This window comes from Canis lupus, chromosome 11 (assembly GCF_048164855.1).
Source record: "Canis lupus baileyi chromosome 11, mCanLup2.hap1, whole genome shotgun sequence".
Classification (NCBI taxonomy): Eukaryota; Metazoa; Chordata; class Mammalia; order Carnivora; family Canidae; genus Canis; species Canis lupus.
Genome location: NC_132848.1, coordinates 2455139 through 2479996, shown reverse-complemented (window position 1 = coordinate 2479996; position 24858 = coordinate 2455139). Strand labels below are relative to the sequence as shown.

The following is a 24858-nucleotide window of genomic DNA, read 5'->3' as shown; positions in this document are numbered from 1 at the left end:
GGGATTGAGTCCCACAACGGGCTCCCTGCATGGAGCCCGTTTCTCCCTCTGCCTGCGTCTCTGCCTCTCTCTGTGTGTCTATGAGTAAATAAATAAAATCTTTTTTTTAAATTTTTATTTATTATGATAGTCACAAAGAGAGAGAGAGAGGGGCAGAGACACAGGCAGAGGGAGAAGCAGGCTCCATGCACCGGGAGCCTGACGTGGGATTCGATCCCGGGTCTTCAGGATCGCGCCCTGGGCCAAAGACAGGCGCCAAACCGCTGCGCCACCCAGGGATCCCAATAAATAAAATCTTAAAAAAAAAAAAAAAAGATTCCTAGTAAAAGCCTTAAAGGAGAAGGAACTGTGTGTGTACTATGCTGGTCTTCTGAGAATACAAAGAAAAGTGGGGCTGGAGAAGCTGCAAGGTACAGACTGTCAGAAGCTAAATGGCCATGCACTGCGGAGGAGCAAAGGGGTGATCTGCCTTCCACACTATAAAGGTTTACATCTGACACACAGGAAGCTGAAAACCGGCATTTTTATTCAGGTGTGTATAAAAACAAAATAAAAATCTTCAGTGATACAACATACTCCATTTCCCATCCAAGGAGACAGAGGCCTGAAGCTGGGTCCTCTTTCTATCCCAGCTGGAAGCTTCCCACTACTGGATGAGAACAGACCCTAAAAGTGGCTCTTGCGACCCTTGTGAGGCTGTCCCTTGGGTAAGAAGAGACCATTTACAGCACATACAGGTTATGGTTTACACAAAAATGTCCAGTTATTTTTTCCATCCGACCACCTCCTTCCCCCTACTTCCTGAGACCTGAGATGAGAAGTCTGGGTGTAGGAGGAGGCTGTGGTTGTTGGGGGTTAGGCTTGATTCAGTGCAAAAACAAGAAGACCATGCCCCTTACAAGGACTCTGACTTTTATCAGTTTTCCTTGATACCTTACAGTAAGAAAACCTGCATTGTAAGATACTGAATCCTGGACCTGCCACTTAATTTACTTAATCTTTTTAAGGCTCAGGTTCTTTATTTGTGAAATGGGCTAATACCTAGCTCACAGAATTGTTGTAAGGATTAGATGAGATAACAGAGATAACATAGGTAAACTTTAGCATGATGGCTGGCATAGTAAATACTCAATTAATAGTACTCATTAATATCTATACCCAACCTCTCTCTTCACTTAAGATTCGAAGCTTTCCATTCTTCCTAGAGGGTTGAGTCATAAGCCTAAAGTTTACTTGCCCCTGGCACGTTACCCCCATTTTCCTCTTTCTTAGGAGTCTGATGGGAAACAAAAGCACACTTTAAAGACTAATCTCAACAAGTCAGAGTCTGAGAGAAAGGGACAAGGGAGTAATCCTTCATATCTCCAGGGAGTCCCCCTGAGGAAGCTGACGAATGGGTTTAGGAAAGCACACAAAATAGGGAAAATCTCCTTTCCTGGGATTGGGAAAGAGAAGAAAGTGCACAGCTGGCTACATATCAAGAATTTTGTGTCAAAGTGTTTAAAAGCCTCCAAAGGTTGAATGGAATTGTCTAGGGCTGGGGAAATAGGACTGAGACCTGTGAGGAAGGGACTAGGGAGATGAGGGGTACCCTCTAGAGGCACTAGCTGCCATGAAATGCTCCCTGAGTACTTCAGGGAGCAGGGGTTATGTTCTCTGAGCATCAGCCTTGGGGAAAAGCCTGCTATGCCAGTAATCAGGATTATCGAAAGCGGAGTCAGTGGCTTCTAAACTACGTAGAGGTTTGAGGCGGGCACAGTGGACATGCGGAGCATGGTTTCCAGGCCCCTGGAAAGCTCTCATCTCTTCATACCCTTGCTCAGCGGCTGGGCAGGCCCCCATGGCTGCATAGTCTCCCCCAGGAGCTCCTCCAGCATGTCGCCGATTCATATATTCATAGTCCTCATCTGGGGTTGTGCCAGCAGCGGGCATGAGGGGCACAGGGTTGAGTGGGCAACTCTGTGTGCTGCCCAGGGAAGCGCTGAGGTCTGATCCCACATCCATGTACTCATAACCCAGCTCCTCGAGAGAACTGGGCCTAGGGTGACGAGGTGGACTGTGTCTTCTCCTCCGGTTCATATATTCATACTCCTCATCTTCCTCCTCTTCTTCAGTACCCAGGACAGAACTGATGCCCACTGAAGAAAGGGTGCCTTCCCGGGAGGAGGGAGTACCTAAGGGTTGAGAAGAGAGGGTAGGTATGTGGAGAACATGGTAGTAGCTGGTGGGAACTGGGGGAAAGAGGAAATTATGCAAAGGGAGGGATTAGATCAGAGAAGACAAAAGGATGACGAGGAGCCTGGGGGCAGGGATCAGAGAAAGATTTCTAGGAAGAGTCAGTCACCTTTGAGGTGTGCATCTGGCATGACATATCCATTGACATCCTCTTCCTCCAACCCTGGTGGGGAGAGTGGGGTGACAGGAGTGAGCAGGCTGTGGCGCTGGGAATGGTAGGCACTGTCTCCTCGTGGCCGTGGGCTCCGGCTCCGGCTTCTACACATTGATGCCTTCTCCTGGAGCTCAGCCTCGGACCCTGTCACATGGCCCTCTGAGGACTCTGATGCCAGGCGTCCCCGTGGCATTGGGTGCAAAGAGGCTGGACGGGGGCACCGCTCACCAGTCCCACAAATGGCAGACTCCTAAAGGAGGAAAGTAATACATGGAAATTTATACAGAGACGAAGGAAAAATTGGTATTCCTTTAAGAGACTGGGTTGTTCGATGCCTTCTTTTTTGTGGGGCACTGGTTAAACCTCAAGGATTTCTAAAGCCTCCCACATGGCCCCTATGGATTCTAAGAAACTGCCACCCAGCTTCTCAGCAGCCCCTTAAAGAGACAGACCTTACCTGGCAGGTGTCCCCAAGGTTACCCTGGTTCATAGGCATATATCCAGATGATGGGCTTAAGAGGCTCTGGCTCTAGGATGAAAAAAGTGAAGGTTTAGATTAAGGGAGAAATCTACTCACCCTGGGGGCTTTTAAGTAGTTAATCTGGGCATCAGTGGGGTTCATGAGGGTCTAGGTAGATAGAGGGCTCAGGGTGCAGAGTCTTAAAACTGGGAAATGCCTTACCCCACGGGGCCGATTAAGTGTTCCAACTGGCAAACCGAGGGCAGAGTTTAGTGTGGCCGCCAGGCCATCCTCCTCCGTCTCCAAGTCCAGATCTAGCTCCAGTTCTGGCTCCAGCTCCACCTCCTCCAGTTCCTTGTTTGTCAGAGCAGGGGGCTCTGCCCCGGGGGGAATTCCAGGCCCACTCTCTCTCTGTAGGGGCAGGTGATTGTTAAGATGGATCCTAGTTCCAGCCAAGTCCCCCTTCCTCTAGATCTCCTTGACAACTCCTAACCACTACTCACCTTTATGACCAGATACCGTGGGGGGTCTCGGGCCATCCTGGTGAACTCATTGGCTAGTTCTTTAAAGGTTGGACGGATGTTCTCATCAATCATCCAGCCTGGTGGCAAGATGTAGGAAGCAGAGCCATAAGAGGGGAGTAGAGTAGGGAGGGAAAGCAGTTAGAAAATGGCTGGGGGGCACCCAGGTGGTGCAGTTAAGCATCTGACTCTTGGTTTTGGCTCAGGTCATGAGATTGAGTCCTGAATCAGGCTCCTTGCATAGTGCAGAGTCTGCTTAGGACTCTCTTCCTCTCCCTCTGCCCCTCTCCCTGCTCTCTCGATCTTTCTCTCAAATAAATTAATTATTTAAAGAAAGAAATAAAGAGAAAGAAAGAGAAAATGGCTGGGATCAGCAAGTAACTCACACTTGACCATGACCATGTAGACATCAATGGTACAGATCTGGGGCTGTGCCAATCGCTCCCCCTTCTCTAGCAGATCTGGTACTTCGGCCAATCGTAGCCCAGCATAGGGCTCTGCCCCAAAGGTCATCAGCTCCCAAACTGTCACTCCTGGTAGAGGAAGATATGACTAGTTGATGGCAAAATAATAGACATGGGCATGAAGATGAAGGGAAAGCAGAACTTGATCTCACACAAGGATCTGAAGGGCTCAGAAATTCTGAAAAGGGGGTCTCTCAAAAGGCAACTATGGAATTTGGACCAGTGACAGTATGGAGGGTATCCAAAGGGACTGACCATAACTCCAGACGTCACTCTGATGTGTGTATTTTCCAAAGTGGATACTCTCCAGGGCCATCCACTTAATTGGAGTCTGGGGATTTAAAGGCAAAAGTGTCATCAGTTGACTTCCACAAATTTTCTCACCACTTCTCTGCCCCAAGTTCTCTCTCATTCCTTTCTTTGTTGCTTTCTGAACTTGAATTTCCATCTCCAGGTTCCTCTCCTCAAATGTACTGTGCAGCATCCATTTGCCTCTGAAGGAGACCACTGACTACTCTCTACTCCCATGCTTCACTCCACCCCCACCTCCTTACCCAGCCCTTTGTGTCACCTCACCTTGGCCTCACTGTGTAGTAGTTGCTTATCATCGGGGGGCAGCAGGTCAGCCACCCCAAAATCTGCCACCTGGACCTGACTTGGTGACTTCAGTAGCACATTTCGGGCCGCCAGGTTCCTATGCACCATACCATGCTCCTCAAGGTAGTACATCCCCTACAGAGGAAGGACGTATTCTCAAAGTTGGGTGGAACTGATCCTTGAGATCCAGAATCCTCCCAAACCCTAAGGGCACCTCTCAGAACTTCAACCTCCCTGCCAGCCACCAGCCAGGTTCCTCTCACCTTGGCAATCTGTACTCCCCAATTGAGCAGCAGCTGGGGCCCCAGTGCTCCACGGTGTTGTCTCACATGATCCAGCAGGGAACCCAGAGGCAAGTACTGAGTGACGAGCTGCAGAGATGACCCTGGGCACAGTCCCAGCAGCCGTACAATGTGGGCATGGTCTAGGCTGCCAATGGCCAGCATATGCTACGAGACACAGGAGGGGTTATCCAAGGATCGAGAAAGTCCATGTACATCCAGAGGGCTAGCCCAACATTCAGGGACATCAGTGAGACCGACAGTATCTGCTAACACAGGACCATGCTGCTACAAAATCCTACCTACTATTGGCCTCTCTCCTAGTGGCATACAGAATACCCTTCTTTCACTTACATCCGTCACATCTTGAAAACTCTGCCGTCCACTCTTGTCCTCGATGACTTTAATGCAGACTGGAATCTTGATTGATTCACCCTCAGGAATCCATACTCCCTGGGAAGTGTTGGGCAGGAGTCAGCCTAAGGTCATTCTCCCCGGGCTGGCCCTTTCCCTAAATCTTTCTCTCCTTCATCCTAGAACCTTTCTCCTCCTCCTCCTCCACTCACTTTGTGCACGGTTCCAAAGACGCCTGAGCCAAGGACTTTAAGCTTCCTCAGCTCTGTTTCTTTGAAGATTCTGGCCAAGACTTTGTTAGCCTTCTCACTGGGATCCAGAGGCTCTATGCTCTGAGGAGAAGAAGGGAAGAAAATACTCAGGAAAGTCCATTCCCATGTCTCACTCGCACCCTCTATCTATAAGTGGATGCCCAGAGCAGTGGGAACAGGAAGAATTGTCTTTAGTCTTAAAAGTCATTGCAGGCATACTGGGGAGTAAGAGACCCTAAGGTCTGTGTTCATGACAACAGGAATCAAGAGTTGGGTTTCCCCTTTGATGGGAGGAAGGGGGCAGAGCTGGTAACGTTACCACCCTGAATACTTTTATACAATTCTCTATGCTTTTCAAATCACCTTCATGTACATCATTCCATTTCATCCTTATAGCCATCCTATAAGGATAAATGTTATTATTTTTTTCCATCTACGAGCATACAATGAGGCACAGAGAAGGAAAGTAACTTCTTCACAGTCATGTGGGAAATTAATGGCAAAATCAGGACCAGAATGCAGGATTCCCGTTTCTCTGGCCAGAGTTCTTTCTAATGGACCATACCACCTCCTTGAAGAAAGGGATCAAATCTCTGGGAAAGGAGGAGGCTCTTAGTAGGTAAGTAAGTAAGTAAGCTAGGCACTCACCTCACCCCGTTCCAAGTAGCGCCGCATAGCCCTCTTATTCTGAATCCGGCGCCCACGCCAATAGAGTAAAGTGCCTCCCAGGATCAGGAAAATCACTGCCAATCCCACTACCACTGTTAAGCCCACTGCCAGATGGGTTTTGCTGTGGGATAGAGAAGTCCAGCATTACCCTGGGTCTACACCTCCCTTAAAAATGTCATCTACGCCTACATGAAAGGTATAGTACAGATCTGGGGCAAGAAGTTAACATTCACATACACACATATTATTGAGCAATGAAAGGGTTAAACTACATCTGCACCTCCTGAGGATACTACAAATTAATTTTAGGATGGGCAGTCTGGATTAGCCTGGATTCTTGTGTCTCCAAGTCCAGGGATACTGGTGTATATAGAAGGACAGAATGGGGGGTGCCTGGGTGGCTCAGTGGTTGGGTCTGCCTTCAGCTCAGGTCATGATCCTGGGGTCCTGGGATCAAGTCCCTGCATCGGGCTCCCTGCATGAAGCCTGCTTCTCCCTCTGCCTGTGTCTCTGCCTCTCTCTGTGTCTCTCATGAATAAATAAGTAAAATCTTTAAAAAAAAAAAAAAAAAGGACAGAATGAATAGAGACCCTCTTCCCAGCAGGTAACTGCCCCTTCCCTAGCTTCTCTCCCAAATACCCCCAGCTGCTAAAATCTCCAAGCCCATCATACCTGATCAGTGCCAGTGTTTGACCTAAACAGTCTTGTAGCTCTGGTCCCTTACACCTAGAGAAGAAAGTCACCTCCTTAAATGGGAGCTTGGGAGACCCCCATAGCAAGCTCAATCCCACCAGCCTCAACACACGACACTGTTTCAGACCCTACCATGGTATCCCATCCTGGAGCCCTAATCATAAGACACAGCCACAGCCCCCCTCTCTAGCTTGCCAACTCTCCCCTAGTCCCTCTCTTGAATGAAATTCCCCCAAGCTGGGGTTATTTCAGGTTCTCAAAACTGTGGTATAATTTTGTGCTGTTATTGAGATTCTTTTTCTCCAATTCTTCACCATACAGCTTGGCGTGATTCTTAAAATCACAGTTCCTTTCTTCTCTCAGGTCCCCTTTACCCTCTAATTTCCCCCTAGTTTTGTTTTCCCCCTCCCCCATTATTATCCCATCACTGACCCCTGGGTGCAATTCTCGTGGCAGGGCCGACATTCATTGTGAGTGTCTGGGTACTTGTAGATGGGGCCCTTGGCACCGAGGACTCCATTGGGGCAGCTGCTCACACAGTGCGGCCCATCTCGAAAATGGGCACACTGAGCACAGGCATCAGAGCCCTGGGTGGAAGAGAAGGTTGGGAAGAATGGGATCCCAAGGCCAACTTCACCCATCCCAGCAAGGACCAACGCAGCGATTCAGGATGCTCCATCCACAGACCCTAGGGTTATCTGGCCTCCTTGTGCTGGCCTTGTGATTTGGCCATTATCATTCTCAAGACCTTCTAGTACTGCCCATGCTCTTCCTCCCTTAGAGATCCTGGTGTTGCTACTGTACCGAGCCATTGCATGTGGCAGTCCCCTCCATGGGTTGGCACTCCGGGTGGCAGGAGAAGCATTCAGCTTCATGGGCAAACTCACGAGGCTCCCTGCAGTGGGGGGTAAAGGGAAGGGGTCACTTATAAGTCCTGACCTTTATGTCCAACCACAGGGTCCCCTTGCTCGATCCCACCCAGGCATATGCAGAAACTTGTCTAGGGGCGCCTAGGTGATGCAGTCAATTAAGCATCCAACTCTTGGTTTCGAGTCCAGTTAGCTCAGGGTTGTGAGATCAAGCCTCTCATCGGGGCTTGAGTCAGCTTGGGGTTCTCTCTCCCTCTCCCTCTACCCCTCCCCGCCCTCTAAAATAATTATTTTTTAAAAAAGGAAGAAAGTGGACTAAAGGCTTTCAGGTACCAGCTGAATAGCTGCATCCATCCCAGGGCCCCATCCTCCCACCCCTTCGTGCCTCTCTCTCCCCTCAGTGTTACCCATTTAGAAAGTTGCAGTGGGTCACACAGACACCTCCTCGGCTGTAGTTTCGACAGGACAGGCACTGACCAGGACCTGGGCCCCAGCATCCCCCAGAGGAGCACAGGGGATCACACACTTTGCCCTCTGCCACTGGGAAGGAAGGGGTGAGACAGGAGGAGTCAGCTCTCCTCACGTGCCTTCTGCTGAGCTCTTCCTCTTAAGTGCCTCCAGCCTAACACACCCCTCTCCTTGGCTCTACCCTCTGATCCCTACTCCTGAGCAGAACAGTTTTTACACACTGTACCCTCTCCTCCCTGACTTCTTTTTCCCGGCCACCCTCTGGGCCCTTCCCCTCACCGCAGTCTCTGCGGGGCCGATTATGCTTGATGTCCAGCCTCTCTTCTGGAGGCCCCCGAAGCAGCCTGGTCCAGTTCAGAGAATGGTGGTAGCAGAGTTGCTTGTTGGCACTTATGTAAATACGCCCAGCACTAATTTCTTTCAAAGATCGGAGGCCCAAAGATGTTATATTCAAGTTCTTCATGATCAGCAAAGAGAAACCCCGGCTGAGAACAAGGAAACGAGGTAAGAAGGGAGATTACACAGGGGAAAATGACCATGCAGTGGATTCCTTTTCATTTAACCAATGTGCTCTGGGCCAGTCAGACCGGGAAGAGAGATTCCCCTTCCAACTCTCAGCCCTTTGGGCATGCTGAGACAACACGTGTGCTTCACTCAAAGATGCCTAAGAAACAGGGTTCATTGCCTGGAGGTACTACCACCACCACACTCCTAACTACTCACTTGTATAGGCTTCTGCCCCCAATGGTTGTCAGGTTGGAAAAGACACTGAAGTTGTGCATGTGGGGAGGCCAGGACTGGATGTTCAGGTAACCTGACGGGTTGGAGAGAGGCGCGTCAGCGGGGAAGGAGTCTTCCCTTCTTGCCTTCTCAGGTTCTAGTGGCCCCTCTCCCATCACTTGGGACATGACTTTGTAACTAGTTATACACCAATTTGTGTCAGTGGTTCACTCATTTCTCTCAGAAAGGGTAGCAGCCTCTCTTCCCACTCACCTGTGATCTCCCGTACTGTCCGGAAGACATTGAGCTTCTCAGGGTCCAAGGCAGGGATCTTGTGCCAGGGGTCTCTGGAGAGAACAGTCAAAACCAGTCAACAAGATACAGGTACAACCCAGTCACACCTAGCCTCAGAACTTAAGTTTCTTTTTTCTTTCTTTTTTCCTTTTTAAGATTTTATTTATTTATTCATAAGAGACACATAGAGAGAGAGGGGGGCAGAGACACAGGCAGAGGGAGAAGCAGGCTCCCTGCGGGGAGCCCGACGTGAGACTATCCCGGGTCTCCAGGATCACTCCCTGGGCTGAAGGTGGCGCTAAACCACTGAGCCACCCGGGCTGCCCAGAACTTCATTCTAATACCATCCTCCACTAAAAGGAAACAGGGCTCCTTGGAGAAATGAGTAGGGCGGGAGAAATATAACATGAGTTTATAGCATCTTATGCAAAAAAGGAAGTAAGTGCTCAGAGAATGAAGGGTACAAAGAATCTGGGATCTGGCTTGAAGAAGCCCCCAGTGGCCAGAACAGAGACAAATCAACACCAAAATAATAACTGTAAAAGATTATAAAGGACTGAGTGAAATAGGTACCAATCAATCAATCAATGGGAAAGGAAAACTGTTCCTAACACTAAAATGCCGACAAATAAATGCAAAAGGAATAATGGAGTTAAAAAATCATCATGTGGCAACTCTCATCAAAAAATTGATTCAGGGGATGCCTGGGTGGCTCAGCAGTTGGGCCTCTGCCTTTGGCTCAGGGAGTGATCCTGGAGTCCCAGGATGAGACCCACATCGGGCTCCCTGCATGGGGCCTGCTTCTCCCTCTGCCTGTGTCTCTGCCTCTCTCTCTCTGTGTGTCTGATGAATAAATCAATAAATTTTTTTTTAAAAATTGATTCAGGGGGCGCCTGAGTGGCTGTTGGCTGAGCATCCAAGTCTTGGTTTTAGCTGGGGTCCTGATCCCAGGGTCATGGGATGGAGCCCCAGGCCAGCTCTGTGCTCAGCGTGGAATCTGCTTGAGATTCTTTCCCCCTTCTTCTCCCTCCCCATGTGCTTCTTCGCCAACTTGCACACCCGCACACGTGCATAAGCGTGCACACGTGTGTGTGTGTGTGTGTATAAATAAAATCTTTCTTAAAGTAAGTTGATTCGGGCAGGGGCACTTGGCTGGCTCAGTAGTGGTGCATGCGACTCGTGGTCTCAGGGTTGAGTTCAAGCCCCACGTTGGGTATAGAGATAACTTAAAGATAAAAATCTTAAGGGGCGCCTGGGTGGCTCAGTCCATTAGGCATTGGACTGATTTCGGCTCAGGTCATGATCTCAGGGTCCTCCACGTGGGGCTGTGCTCCTGACATGGCCCCACTTGGGATTCCCTCTCTCCCTCGCTCTTTTTTAAAGGATTTTTAAAAATTTATTCATGAGAGACACAGAGAGAGAGAGGCAGAGACACAGGCAGAGGGAGAAGCAGGCTCCATGCAGGGAGCCAAGGTGGGACTTGATCCTGAGACTCCAGAATCACGCCCTGGGCCGAAGGCAGGTGCTAAACCGCTGAGCCACCCGGGCGTCCTTCTTCCTCTCTCTCTTACATAAAGGGGTGCCTGGGTGGCTCAGTCAGCTGGCTGTCTGCCTTCACCTCGGGTAACAGTCCCAGGATCCCAGGATCAAGTCTCACATTGGGCTCCCTACTCAGTGGGGGAACCTGCTTTTCCCTCTCCCTCTGTAGCTCCCCCTCCTTGTCTCTATCAAATAAATGGTTAGATAGATAGATAGATGTAATAAAATCTGAAAACAAAAAACAAAAAAAGTAGTAGGAGAACACAATTTCTTTGTCCACTGCCGTGCAGTGAGACAGTTATCAGATTCCTTGGGGGGGGTCTCAAGGGATTCAAGTCCTGGGTGGCAGACAGAGTTAGGAATGGTCAGGTACTGTGTAACCTTTAAAATTTCATGATTTATATTCCTTTTATTTTTTTTTATTTTTAATGATTTTTATTTATTTTGAGAGAGAGAGAGAGAGCAAGCAGGGGGAGGAGCAGAGGCAGGGGGAGAGGATCTCAAGGACACTCCACACTAAGCACAGAGCAGGATGCGGGGCTTGATCTCACGACACCTGGATCACGACCTTAGCTGGAACCAAGAGTCAGACGCTTAACCGACTGAGCCACCCAGGTGCCCCTGTGATTCGTATTCCTAATCAGCTGCACATATGAAGGGTTGAGCCAAATGCAATGAACCGTGAGAGGATGGATGGAGTGGGGGTTAGAGAGGGAATGCAGAGTCTAACCCATTGAGGCCAGTGATCAGAAAGTCCAGGTTGCCCAGGATCTTGGTGCAGTTCACAAATCCATCAATGTTGCTCGAGTCCACAGTCTGGAAGCGGCTCCCGGAGCCTGTCCCCTCACAGGCTGCAAACACAAAAGAGGCTCAGTGGGTGGAGCCTGATTGGTCTCTGGGGAAAGGAAGTTCTCTTCACCAGCTCTTCACCATCTCCTACTCACCTTTGGGGCACAGCCCCCCACAAGGTTCACACATCTTGAGTCCATTTTTATCTACTTCCATCTTGTCAGGAGGACAGGCCCGGACACAAGACGTTTGATCGACCACAAAGTTATCTAGGGAGAGGAGGGCACCATGAGAGACAAGAGAGGAACACTGCCAACGAGCAACTGAACCTTGCTCCCTCCTGCTCTGTGCTGGATCTGTCCCAAACCACCACCCAAGGTTCCTTAAACGCTGTCCTATGGCTGAGAAAAGCTCTTTGCTCTTTGTTGCAGAACTAGGAGCAGTTGCTAGAAATCATGGGAAGTAGACAGGACAGTGGGGAGAGGATTCACCGGAGGTGATTAGATTACAACCTACATCCTCTACCACCCAACTTGATCCCTATATCTCCTAAAATTTTTTCTAAAACCCTGGCTCTACTATCATTGTTCCTCTTCTTAGACACTTACGGGGACAGCTGGCTACACAAACTCCACCATACTGATACTTGGTGTGGGGATTGGGTTCCAGCTGGAAAGTTAGCTTGTTGTAGACCAGAGGCTGTGGACACTGGCGCACACAGGCCCCGCTGTCATTGAAGAGTCGGCAGGCCTAGGAACATAGGAAATTCATAAAACTCACATTATGTAAGTATTCCTACTTCCTCCCCAAAGCCCACATCCCCACTTCAGAACCAGGCAAACAGTGGTACATACAAAGCAGTCTGTATCCTGAGGGCCTGAGCAGCCCCCTGCACACTCATCATGGCAGCACTGGTTGGGGTTGGGCCCAAAGCAATGACCATTACACTGAGGGGCACAGATGGTCTTGGTCACTATAGAAAGAAGAAGCACTGCAGTCAGGGCTCTGACTCTTGCCCTCTAGTCTAGGCTTGTCCTACCCCCGGTGTTGACATAGGTCGGGGCGGGCAGGGATATTAAAAGTGTATGAGGTTTTTGGAGGGGAGTAAACCCACATGTCTGGCAGTCTTCTGGTCTAGGACCCCAGCATCGCCCCTTGCAGGTCTCATGACACGGGGGACCTGGTTGGGAAAGAAAGCAACGCAAAGGGCCGTTGAGGGCTAAGAAAGGCTTGCTTGAGTCAACAGGGTATGATGTCAGCACGCAGGCACCCCAGTCCCACAAAGCAAAGGGCCTGGCAGTGTCCCTCCTGGCCCTGGGGCTCCGCAACTGTCAACAAGGGGTGGGGCCACACCTCCGCACCGCCCGCAGGGCCGCTGAAGGTGCCAAGCCCGGCCCAGGCCCACCCCGGGCCCACCCCGGGAACTTGGTTCCTCCTTGGCAAACTGAACCCAGCAGGAATATGTGTGTGTGAGTGGGCGGGGGCAGCGGACTGTGATGGGGGGCAGGGGGCCCCGAGCGCGGAATGTTGACACAGAGGGGATGGGGGCCTGGAGCCCGCGGACGAGGCTCTCCTCGGTCCCGGGGTCTTCTGCTCCTTCGCATAGAGCTTCCGGGGTTGGGAGCCCAGGGGTCTCGGGCCTGAGGTGTTCTCTGAGTGGACAGGTGGGCTCGGACTGGGGTAGGTGATGACGGGGAAGGGCCGCTCTGTCTGGCGGGGCGGGGGGGGGGGGGGGGGCGGTCGATCACGTCACTCACAGCTCCTGCCGTTGTCCTTCACCACTATCTCTGCGTCTCGGTCCCTCACGATGTCCCTCCAGTCGATCGTGTCCATGTGACAAAGCTTGTCGTTCTTCTCAATATACACTCCCCCCGCCAGAATCTCTGAGGTCAGGCAGAGCAGTGACAGGCTAAGGGCTCCGCAGGCCTCCCCCTGCCCCACCGACCCCGAAGGCCACCGGGACTCAGGAGAAGGCGACACGGAGCAGGCAAATCTGTCTGATTAAAGCAAGCTGCGGAGAAGGCTCGCCTTGTAGGGCAGGAGGGGCCAGGCCTGGACGCGGCCTCCCAGACACCTGTCCAGATCCGGTTTAGCCGGTGGGGGAGGGGAGGCAGAACCAGGAGATCCCTGACTCAGTCACCTCCTTGGTCCGCCTCCAAGTGTGTTTTCCAAGGACCGGGCAGGGGGTAAGAGGTAGCCCTGGGGCGTGTGGTCCCACAGTTCCCCAGCTTGGGGGTAATCGTGAGGGGGAGGTGACAGGATTTCAGAGCCCCAGCTCTGGCTGGGGACATAGGGCCCTCCCCCGGGGCAGGGGCCTCCGCTCCCTCTCTTGCTTAAGGACGAGCGGACCTTTAGCCTTTAGACTAAGGCCGCGGAGGGGAGCGCCTGCCCGCGGCCTGGCTGGGGGTGGCCGGGAGGCACCCGCGGGACTGACCCGTGAGCTGAGTGAAGCGGAGCTGGCGCAGGGCATGGCTGGAGTTGGTGTTATAGTTGAGCATGACGAAGATGGCGAACTTCCCGTCGTACACCTGAGTGCCCCGCACCACCCGGAGGTTGGGCAGGGGCAGGGTGGGGAACTCGTTCATGGCCACCAGGACATAGCCGGTCACTTCTCGGATCCACTGGGGTGGCACAGGTCATGTCAGCGGGAGGGATAACAGAACAAACGGCCTCGATCCCCCCATCCTAGGGGGATCCCTAACCCCCCCCCCCGAAGTCTTTCTAATCCCTGCTCCCAAGTAGGGAGCAGCGGGGCACCCACTGCTGTGTCCCTTCTGCCAAGGAAGACAGGCCGCACAAGTGCCCGGGAATCCTAGGCCCCTCCCCTTTCCTTCTCAGGGTCTCGAGCCAGGGAGCCAGGAGCGTCCTCGGTCCTGGGTCCTCGCTCAGGCCCGTCCTCCCCTCCGCAGCACCTCCCCAAGTCCCCAAGTGGGCCTCGGTGCACAGCACCAGCCCGTCGCCTCCCGGGCCAGCCCCCGCGCTCCCGGCCTCGGCGACCAGGCCCTGGGGCCCACATCCCGGCCCCGGCCGCGGCCCCGGAAGCACCCGGCTGGGATCTTACAAACCCCAAGGTTCTAGGCGTGCTGAACCCCAGCAGAGGGTAGCCCTGGGGGAGGGAAAGGGGGTCTCTGTGGGGAAGATTAAGGGGGGAGCCTGAGGTAGGGAGTCCGCGCTCTGACCTGCAGGAAGGAGAGGTCGGCATTGTGCCCTGTGAGCACGATCTCGAGGTTCCCCATCACCACCTCGCACCGCTCGTAGAGCTTGTACAGGGTCTGGTATTGGTTCTCAGCGTCGCCGGTCACGCTCAGCCCGTTCAGAGTCCCGGGACACACTGCTCAAAGTGGGGGTCAGAGTGGCGGAGACTGGACACAGCTCCCACCCACCCCCCGAGCCATCCCCCTGGTCGCCCTCCCACCAAGCCGCCACCTCAGCCCTCACCCCGAGAGCCAGACACAAAGGCCCATGTCGGTCAGAGAGCCCGAACCCCCTCCTCTCTCAGAACCCCCGCGCCATCTCTCTGCACAGGCAGGTGAAAAAGTTTCCCTCTTTCAGGTACTCCTTTGGGTACTAAGGAGTTAACCAAAGAGGATGTAGGGGTTTTTTCCCCCCTCCCTAGGGAAGTTAGGAATGGACCACAACTTGGTTACCCTCCTCTTCCCTCCCCCCTCTCCAACCAGGGTACTTACTTCTCTACCCCCATCCTGGAATAAATATCTCTTTGGGGCCAGCACACAGCCCCTATTGTGTCTACCGAGGGTGGGATGGGGGCAGAGGGTGGGGGCAGTGCCCAGGGCCACACTTCAGCCCACAATGAGGCAATTCTATCTGGGAGGAGGGGGCTGCTCCACCCAGTCCCCAGACACCCTGTCCTCAGTGGCACCCGCCCCCTCCACCCTCAAGCCTTGGGCTCAGACAAGTGACCTCACTAGAGAGGGAGCTCCGGTGGGGAGAGGGGGTCAATGTGAGCTTTGTCCTTAAAGCTGAAAGATAAGGAGTTGGTTGCCTACCCCGCACCCCCTCTTCCTCAACTCTGGCCTCCCGGTTCCCTTGCCCTATTCCAACACATCGCAGCTCCTCAGCATCACACTTTCCAGCAAATACAGACAAGCCTGGAGGGAAACAGCAGAGGATCCCCCCCCATTCTAAGCCTTCCACGCAATTTCATTGTCAAAAGATTCATTAAAAAGCTTTGCAACATGGCAGTCTTGGGGGTTCACTTGCCCTTCTAAGTATGGAGGACACAGGGGCTAAGGGAAAGGCGGGACCCCGAAGCCCCACCCCTCTCCCCTCCGCTCAGAGGCCGGGGGAGGGTGGGGGGTAGACACCACCTGTTCTCACCACCCTTCCCTGAGGCGCTGGCAGTTTAGTAGGAGGCGGGAGTGGGAACGGAGGAGGAGAGATTAGTGAGGCTCCAACCCCTCCTCCTAGATACACCCCTAGTCTGACCACTGGACTTTGGAGGGCTCCCATCCCCTTTCACTCCCCACAATGGGAAGGAAGGGGGTGGGCTAGACCCAGCAGAGGAGTAAACTGGCTGGGAGCTCCCAGAGGAGCCTGGGAACTCTAGGGTCCTGGGGCTGAAAGTAAAGAAACTAGGAAGGTTAATCATTTAGGGAACAGCCCCACCCTAAACCCTTTCCTGGTAGGACACCCCCTCTTGCAAGTCAAGGCGCCAACCGCTCTCCCCAGATAAGGGAGGAGCCAAGATTTCTGCATGGAGAAGTGGGATATGTATGTGATGTGTGTGTGTGTGCACATGCACGAGGGACACACACGCACACACCCACAGACAAGCATGCACACCGCTCCCCGCTGGCCCAGAAATCTATACTGGTTCTGTCCTCGGGGTTCCTTATGAGGAAGTATTTCAGGTGGCCCCATCTATCCCACCTGCCTTAGGTGTCTGTGCAGACTCTGTGTCTGTGCCTGGAAGGCTAAAGGGTTAGAGGTCCCAGTTCTCTGCCATCCTGAGGGTAAAGTCCATATTACACAAACAGGGAGCAAAGGGCCTGCTCAGGAAGAGAGCGTGAAAACCACCTCTAAGGAGGAACAGGCAGCATGGGGAGGAGGGAAGGGGGAAGAGAGTAAGGAAAAGCCCCACTGTACCCGGGGACCAGGGGCCTAGGGAGGGGCCTGGCACTCCTTTGGTAGAGAGCACTGGGGTGGGTCGACCAGGAATCTTCGTTGCCTCCTCAACCAGAGGCCTCCTCTCCAATAGCCCCCACCCCCATCACAGCCAGGACAAAGGGACTATAGAAGGACTGAGACAGGGCCGGATGCCCAGAGGCTGCAGGATCCAGATAAAGGGTAAAGAAACCCAACCATGCCTGCCTCCTGTCGCCCCAAGGGAAGGTGGCCAGGATCTGGGACTCCTGGGTTCCTGGTTGAAGATTCCAAGGGTCTGGATGGGACAGTGACCCAGTCATTCTATTTGGTCCCTCCCACTCCAGTCCCCAGACCCCCCCCTCCACTCCACCCCCCCACCAGCTGGGAGTTTCAAAGTCAAGATCCCAAGTCTAAATTTAGGCCCAGCAACTGTGGGGGAAGCACAGGTGTTTCTCCCACTCCCACTCTGGGGAAGAGGCCCTGGCCCTCCCAAATCCCAAGCTGAGGTCTGGGGGAGGGGAAGAGATCAACAGGATTCCTCCAATTCGAGCAACACCAGAACCCTCAGGTGTCCACGGTCCCAGAGACACCCCAAGGGGGTGGGCTCGGATGGTATGGGAGTGGGAGGAGGAAGAGAGGCGCAGTTTGACTGTTGTCTAGACTCCAGGAGACAGAGTCAGACAATAAGCAGAATGTAGGTGGGGGGGGAGCTGGGTCCGGGAAGGACTCCCAGACTGGAAGCTCAGGAGGTGGGAGAGGCGCCCTGTTGGTCTCGGGTTGGGGGAGAAAAGACAGACAAGTCCAGGCTGCAGGCCCCTAACCCTACAGCTCCTGGCCCAGACCCTGTGCGTAGTAGATGTTCAATAAATATTAGTTGAATTGATCTGGGTCTTGACAAAAACAAGAGGTTGGGGGATCCCTGGGTGGCGCAGCGGTTTGGCGCCTGCCTTTGGCCCAGGGCGCGATCCTGGAGACCCGGGATCGAATCCCACATCGGGCTCCCGGTGCATGGAGCCTGCTTCTCCCTCTGCCTGTGTCTCTGCCTCTCTCTCTCTCTCTCTCTCTCATAAATAAATTAATTAATTAAAAAAAAAAAAAAAAAAAACAAGAGGTTGGTCAAGCCGGGGACCAGCCAGCTTGGTTATCCTGAGGAAATGAGGGAGGTCGGCCTCTGCGTGGCCTCTCACCCCGATGTCACCTGTACTTGGCCCTTAGGTGCGCCTCCGCCCGTCCCGGGGCAGGTCCACGGAAGAGGAGGTGCGGCTCTTGTTTTTCCAAGAGTAGAAAACAACAACCCCCTCCGACCCCTCCCTAGCTCCGCCCTGTCGGCAAAACAACGAAACTGGAGGCGCCGAAACCGAGGGAGGGGGTGGGCTCACAGGCCGGGACCCCCACTCTCCGGGACCTCACCCCCCTCACTGCCGCCGCACGTTTGCGGAGCCGAGGCCCCACGGCCGTCCCCACAGGGCTCCCCAGGGGAGCGGGGTGTCCCGGGGGGCCCCCACCCCGACGCAGATCAGAAGTGGGGGGTCGGGAGCGCCGAGCCCGCCCGCAGCGCCCAGGGGAGCGGGGTGTCCCGGGGGGCCCCACCCCGACGCAGATCAGAAGTGGGGGGTCGGGAGCCCCGAGCCCGCCGCAGCGCCCCGCCGGGGTGGTCCCAGCGCCCCCCGCCCCCGCCCGGGCCCCCCCCCCCCGGCGCCCGCGCCGCTTACCTGCCTGGGAGTTGCCCACGTCGGAGGCGCGGACCAAGCTGAGCAGGAAGCCCAGCACCTGCAGCGGCGCCGTCGCCCTCATGACGCCCGCGGAGGCGGCGGCGGCCCCGCGGGATCCGGCCCGGGGCCCCGACTAGGACATCCGAGCGGGGCCACCTGAGCCGCCAGCGACCGGCAGCGGCGGCGGGGAGGCTGCGGAGCGCAATCGGAGCCGGGCCGGGGCGGGGGCCCGCCGGGCAGGGGAGGGGGGCGGCGCTGCAGCCGGGGCTCGTCCCCGGGCCACGCGAGCCGAGCCGGGGTCGCGCCCGGACCTTCCCGGGGGCCGGGCCGAGGGGCGGCCGGGACTGCAGACGCCCTAGCGCCTCCGACGGGGAAAGGTGCTGGGGGCGGGGAGGGCGCCTCGAAGCCCGGCCCCTGAAAGCTGGCCGCGCCCATTAACCAGATCACTCAACTTCCCCAGCCGGTTGGGTCACTCGGGGCGGGGGGGCTCCCTGAATGTGAATGTTTTTCTCCGTGAGTGTTTGTGAGGAAGGCGCGGGCCGCACGCTCAGGCGCCTCGGTTTCCCCGGGACCCTTCCGGCCCGGTAATCCGTCCACGCTGCCCTGGAAGCCGAGCCCCGAGGCCGCGTGAAATCGCGCTGTCTCCGGCCGCTTCCTCCCGCAGACCCGGCGCCGGCCCGGCCTCTCCGGGGGATTTGGGGGGCGGGGGCGGGGCGGCCTCCAGCCTGGGAACAGACCCGAAGCCCGCCTTTTCCCTTCCAGCCCGGGAGGGGCTCCCGCACCTGTCGCGCCCCCTCTGCTGCCCCCCGCGGCCGCCTGGGAGAACAGCTGCCTCCCATCGCGGCCGGGAGTCCCCGCCGTCGGGGCGGCCGCGGCCCCCGCCGCCTTAATGCGCACCCGCACCCGCATCCGCACCCGCGCGGGCGCCTTGCACGCCCGAGCTCGCGCTGCAAAGGGGGGCGCAAGGCGGGCGCCCGAGGCCGCGGCCACGAGGGGCTCGGACCCCCGCCACCTCCGGCGGCCGCTCCCGGGTCCTGGCCCGGGGCTGGGTGGGCACCGGCGCGCGGCCCCCGAGCCCGGCGGGTCCCTCAGCAGCTCCCACGCGCGCCCCCTGGCGCCGGGGGGGCGCATTTCACAGCCCGAGGCCGGCGTTCCCGCCCCCGCCCGGGGGCTCCCGGGCGCCCAGAGGCTCAAGCCCAACCCCCAGCGCCTCGGCCAGGAAAGCTTCCTCCGGTCACTAAGTCTCCCGCCTAAGGCTCTAAGCTTGCTCGGGATCGCTGTCGCCCGGGCCCCCGCTCTCTGCGGGGCTCACCCCGGCCCCGGCGCTGGCCTGTCCTCGTCCTTGCAGGACGGTCCCGACCCCGCAGCAGCGACACGGTAACGAATCCAAACAGCGCCTCATCTGCCACCCAGGCCGAGGCTTCACGGGGCCCAAGCACGTGCCGTGGGCGGCAGCACCGCACGTGGGGCCTGGCGGCGCGGGGGTCCACCGAGACGCAGGGCCAGGCGTATCCGCAGGAGCGCGGGGCTGCGCCGGTTCCCGCCACAGAGACTGCAGCTCCGCGGGCTCAGCGTGCGGGCGGCCTCTGCTCCGAGCCTAGAGCCCTTCCAGGGGCCGCCGGGACGAGGCTCCGACCCAGCCCGGGCTCCAGGTCCTCCCGGAGCCGAGGTCTCTCCGCGGAGGAGCTGCGCCCCCGGCGGGAGCGTCACGACAGGCAGGCGGGGCTCTGGCTCGCAGCGGCCCGAGATCAGGGGCGCCCGGGGGCTCAGCCCCTTAGCCGCGCCTCGTGCTGGAGCCCTGGTCCCAGGGTTCGGGGTCGTGGCCCCCCATCCCGCCCCCTGCTCTGCCGGGACCTTCCTTCTTCCTCTCCGGCTCCCTCTGCTTTTGCTCTCTCTTACTCTGTCAAATAAATAAGTAAAATCTTTTTTTTTTAATTTTTTATTTATTTATGATAGTCACACAGAGAGGAGAGAGAGAGGGCAGACACAGGCAGAGGGAGAAGCAGGCTCCATGCACCGGGAGCCCGATGTGGGATTCGATCCCGGGTCTCCAGGATCGCGCCCTGGGCCAAAGGCAGGCGCTAAACCGCTGCGCCACCCAGGGATCCCTAAATAAATAAAATCTTAAAAACAAAACAAAACAAAAGTTCAATCAAGGGCGCCTCGACGACTCGGTGGGTTAAGCCACCAACTCTTGGCTTCCTCTCCGGTCATGACCTCCGGGTGGTCAGGACCCATCTCCCGACCTGCGGGTGGTGGGATCAAGCCCCGCGGCTGGCTCCGGGTGGAGTCTACGCACACTCCCTCGCCCTCTACCCTTCTGCACTCTCCCTCTCTCAAATAAATAAATAAGACTTTTTTTTTCTTTTTTTCTTTTTTCTTTTTTTTTAGGAGCATTCAATGGGCGGCACACCTGGGTGGCTCAGGGGTTGAACGTCTGCCTTTGGCTCAGGTGGTGATCCCAGGATCCTGGGATCCAGTCGCATATGGGGCTCCCTGCAGGGAGCCTGCTTCTCCCTCTGCCTGTGTCTCTGACTCTCTCTGTGCCTCTCATGAATAAATAGATGGAATCTTTTTCAAAAAATAATAAAAATAAAACAAACTTTCTTCGACCTCATGGCCTTCTAGTCTTTTGCTCCTAACAGCTGCAAGATACTCTATTATGTGGATTTCTAGGCTTTATTTGTTCACTACTCCAATACTTACCTTCGACTCCCTACTGCCACAGGTGACACTGCATGTAGACACTTCTCCTTTGGTTCTGTGATAATTTCTTGTGCATATTGAGCTCCATACTCTCCAGAATGTCACACCGTCTATGGTGGGATTTCTGTATCTCAACTTTCTTGCCAACACTTAATGTTATTCAAGTTTCCAGTTTTTCCAATCGCCATGAATTTAAAATATTTCCTTGCATTTCTTTAATTATTAATATGTCTGAGGATCTTCTCAAAGTTTTTCTTACTTTTGGTTTTTCTCTTTTATGAATTGTCTCCTCATTTTCCTTTGCCAATTTTTCTGTAGTTATTCCCATATTTTTTACATTGATTTGCATCCGTTTATTATATAGTTCAGATATTAGTCCTTTGCTGAGGTTAGACTTGGCAAATATCTCTTCCCAACTTTCATCATTAACTCTGTCAGTAATAGGGATCCCTGGGTGGCGCAGCGGTTTAGCGCCTGCCTTTGGCCCAGGGCGCGATCCTGGAGACCCGGGATTGAATCCCACATCGGGCTCCCGGTGCATGGAGCCTGCTTCTCCCTCTGCCTGTGTCTCTGCCTCTCTCTCTCTCTCTCTCTCTGTATGACTATCATAAATAAATAAAAATTTTTAAAAAAGTGTATTAAATTTCTAAAAAAAAAAAAAAAACTCTGTCAGTAATAGTGTTTATTGAACATCCTTGATTTTGGTGTAATCTAATCAATCAGCTTTACTTCTTATGGTTTGTGATCTTGATATATTAAAAAAATTTGTTTTAATCTTGACATATTTTTTTTTAAGATTTTATTTATTTATTCATGATAGTCACAGAGAGAGAGAGAGAGGCAGAGACACAGGCAGAGGGAGAAGCAGGCTCCATGCAGGGAGCCCGACGTGGGATTCGATCCCGAGTCTCCAGGATCGCGCCCTGGGCCAAAGGCAGGCGCCAAACCACTGCGCCACCCAGGGATCCCAATCTTGACATATTTAAAGACTTTCTTCCCCACCCATTTATTGAAGTATTGTTGAAATACAATCAATATACAATAAACTGCATGTATTCAAAGTCTACAATTAGATGACTTTTGACATACATATATAACCATAACCACAATCAAGATAATGAAGTTATCCATCACCCAAGATGAGGTGCCCTTTTGTAACCCTCTCCTTCCTAATCCCCATTATCTCACCCTGCCTTACCGCAGCATGTGTATATTCAATCATTCAAGTACTATTTTATTTGTTGATAGTAGTAGGTTTATAATACTAAAAAAAAAAAATACTAGTACTACATAGTAAAAATGCGCATCTGTTTTTAGTTATTTATAGGGGAAAAAATTTCAAAGGAAGTATTTTGCACACAGAATCTTTCAAACTGGATCTTGCCAAATAAATACATAGAAGAACTAAAAGGAAGAGGAAGTTTCATATAACATGAAACCCCTGGGGGGCACCTGGGGGGCTCAGTGGTTGAGCTTCTGCCTTTGTTCCAGAGCATGATTCCGGAATCCCGGGATGGAACCCCGCATCGGGCTCCCGGTGCAGCCTGCTTCTCCTCCCTCGCCTGTGTCTCTGCCTCTCTGTGTGTCTCTCATGAATAAACAAAAACTTGAAAGAAGGAAGGAAGGAAGGAAGGAAGGAAGGAAGGAAGGAAGGAAGGAAGGAAGGAAGGAAGGAAGAAAGAAGAAAGAAAGAAAGAAAGAAAGAAAGAAAGAAAGAAAGAAAGAAAGAAAGAAAGAAAGAAAAGAAAGAAAGCCCTGCGAGTGATTAATACAATGAAAAAAGAACAACACACACACAATTAGAATTAAAGAACATTAAAAAAAGATTCCTATTACAACATTACCTAATCAGTAGTAGTTATCTTGGTTCTAAAACAGGATAATGGGGGATCCCTGGGTGGCGCAGCGGTTTGGCGCCTGCCTTTGGCCCAGGGCGCGATCCTGGAGACCCGGGATCGAGTCCCACATCGGGCTCCCGGTGCATGGAGCCTGCTTCTCCCTCTGCCTGTGTCTCTGCCTCTCTCTCTCTCTCTCTGTGACTATCATAAATAAATAAAAAAAAAAAAAAAAAAAAAATTTAAAACAGGATAATGAAATGAATGTTCTTGATCCATCTCACTTATGTATGTACATACAAATATTCCAAGTAAAATACCAGTTAACTTAATCAGCATACTAAAAAATGATTATCAGGGGGCACCTGGCTGGCTCAGGCAGTAAACATGTGACTCTTGATCTCAGGGTTGTGAGCTCAAGCCCCACATTGGGTGTGGAACCTACTTAAAATTAAGTAATTAATTAATTAGGGGCAGACCGGGTGGCTCAACGGTTTAGCATCCCCTTTGGCCTGGGACATGATCCTGGAGACCCGGGTTCGAGTCCCGTGTCGGTCTCCCTGCGTGGAGCCTGCTTCTCCCTCTGCCTGTGTCTCTGCCTCTCTCTCTCTGTGTCTCTCATGAATAAATAAATAAAATCTTTTTTAAAAAGTAATTAATTAATTAAAATAAAAAATAATTATCTGCACACTATTTTTCTAGTTTCTGAAAAACCCACATAAGGTAGCAAGAAATCATTCTTGAAAGCCTGTAGAAGGGATCCCTGGGTGGCTCGGCGGTTTGGCGCCTGCCTTCAGCCCAGAGTGTGACCTGGAGTCCTGGGATCAAGTCCCACATCGGGCTCCCTGCATGGAGCCTGCTTCTCCCTCTGCCTCTCTCTCTCTCTCATGAATAACTAAATAAATAAATCTTTAAAAAAGAAGAAGAAAGAAAGAAAGAAAGAAAGAAAGAAAGAAAGAAAGAAAGAAAGAAAGAAAAAAGAAAGAAAAAGAAAGAAAGCCTGTAGAACATACCTGTAAAATCATTGGGTTTAGACTTATGGGTAGAAAGTTCTTATTTATTTAGTTACTTATTTAAAAGATTTTATTTAGGGATCCCTGGGTGGCACAGCGGTTTGGCGCCTGCCTTTGGCCCAGGGCGCGATCTGGAGACCCGGGATCGAATCCCACGTCGGGCTCCCGGTGCATGGAGCCTGCTTCTCCCTCTGCCTGTGTTTCTGACCCTCTCTCTCTCTCTCTCTCTGTGTGTGACTGTCATAAGTAAATAAAAAATTAAAAAAAAAGAAATAAAAAAAGATTTTATTTATTTATTCATGAAAGACACAGAGAGAGAGGGAGAGACACAGGCAGAGGGAGAAGCAGGCTCCTCGCAGGGAGGCTGATGCAGGACTTGATCCAGACCCTGGGATCACGCCTTGAGCCAAAGGCAGACACTCAACTGCTGAGCCACCCAGGCGTCCCTGATTTTTTTTTTTAATTTTTTTTTATTTTATTTATTTATGATAGTCACAGAGAGAGAGAGAGAGGCAGAGACACAGGCAGAGGGAGAAGCATGCTCCATGCACCGGGAGCCTGATGTGGGATTCGATCCCGGGTCTCCAGGATCGTGCCCTGGGCCAAAGGCAGGCGCCAAACCACTGCGCCACCCAGGGATCCCCTACGTCCCTGATTTTTTAAACTGTAGCATTGGGGCACCAGCCTGGCTTAGCCTATGGAACACACAACTCTTGATCTTGGGGTCATGAGTTTGAGCCCCACATTGGGCATAGAGATTACTTTAAAAAATAAAAATAAAGAGGCATCTGGGTGTCTCAGTTGGTCAAGCATCTGACTCTTTATTTCGGTTCAGGTCAGGATCTCAGGGCTGTGAGATTAAGTCCTGTGTCGGGCTCCACATTGAGCACGGAGTCTACTTGTCCCTCTCCCACTGCAGCTCCTCTCCTCAAATAAATCAATAAAATCTTAAAAACAAAACAAAACAAAAAGACTCCTCTGTTAAAAAAAAATAAAAATAGGGACACCTGGGTGACTCAGTGGTTGGAAATCTGCCTTTGGCTCACTGTGTGATGCTGGGATCTGGGATCCAGTCCCACATTGGGTTCCCTGCAGGGAGCCTGCTTCTCCCTCTGCCTGTGTCTCTGC

The 24858-nt window shown here is 53.2% G+C and overlaps 1 protein-coding gene across 2 annotated transcripts; it reads right to left on the bottom strand.

Moving 5' to 3' along the window:
- Positions 1-505: 505 nt before the first annotated feature.
- ERBB3 (erb-b2 receptor tyrosine kinase 3) lies at positions 506-18360 on the bottom strand. 2 transcript variants are annotated; one of them, XM_072768778.1, is made up of 28 exons: positions 18177-18360; positions 14538-14689; positions 13793-13979; positions 13116-13241; positions 12473-12538; positions 12213-12331; positions 11967-12108; positions 11514-11627; positions 11300-11420; positions 9010-9083; positions 8740-8830; positions 8296-8501; positions 7956-8088; positions 7484-7574; positions 7112-7266; positions 6659-6712; positions 5966-6107; positions 5279-5398; positions 5067-5165; positions 4695-4880; positions 4411-4566; positions 4090-4165; positions 3757-3903; positions 3353-3450; positions 3072-3260; positions 2847-2918; positions 2345-2639; positions 506-2174 (listed from the first exon to the last, which is right to left on the bottom strand). In XM_072768778.1, exons 1-28 carry the CDS (start codon positions 18256-18258, stop codon positions 1648-1650), a joined length of 4020 nt encoding a protein of 1339 aa, XP_072624879.1. In that variant the 5' UTR covers positions 18259-18360; the 3' UTR covers positions 506-1647. The 2 variants fall into 2 exon arrangements, with proteins under 2 accessions (XP_072624879.1, XP_072624880.1); XM_072768779.1 differs by lacking the exon at positions 18177-18360 and adding an exon at positions 15045-15061.
- Positions 18361-24858: the final 6498 nt, after the last annotated feature.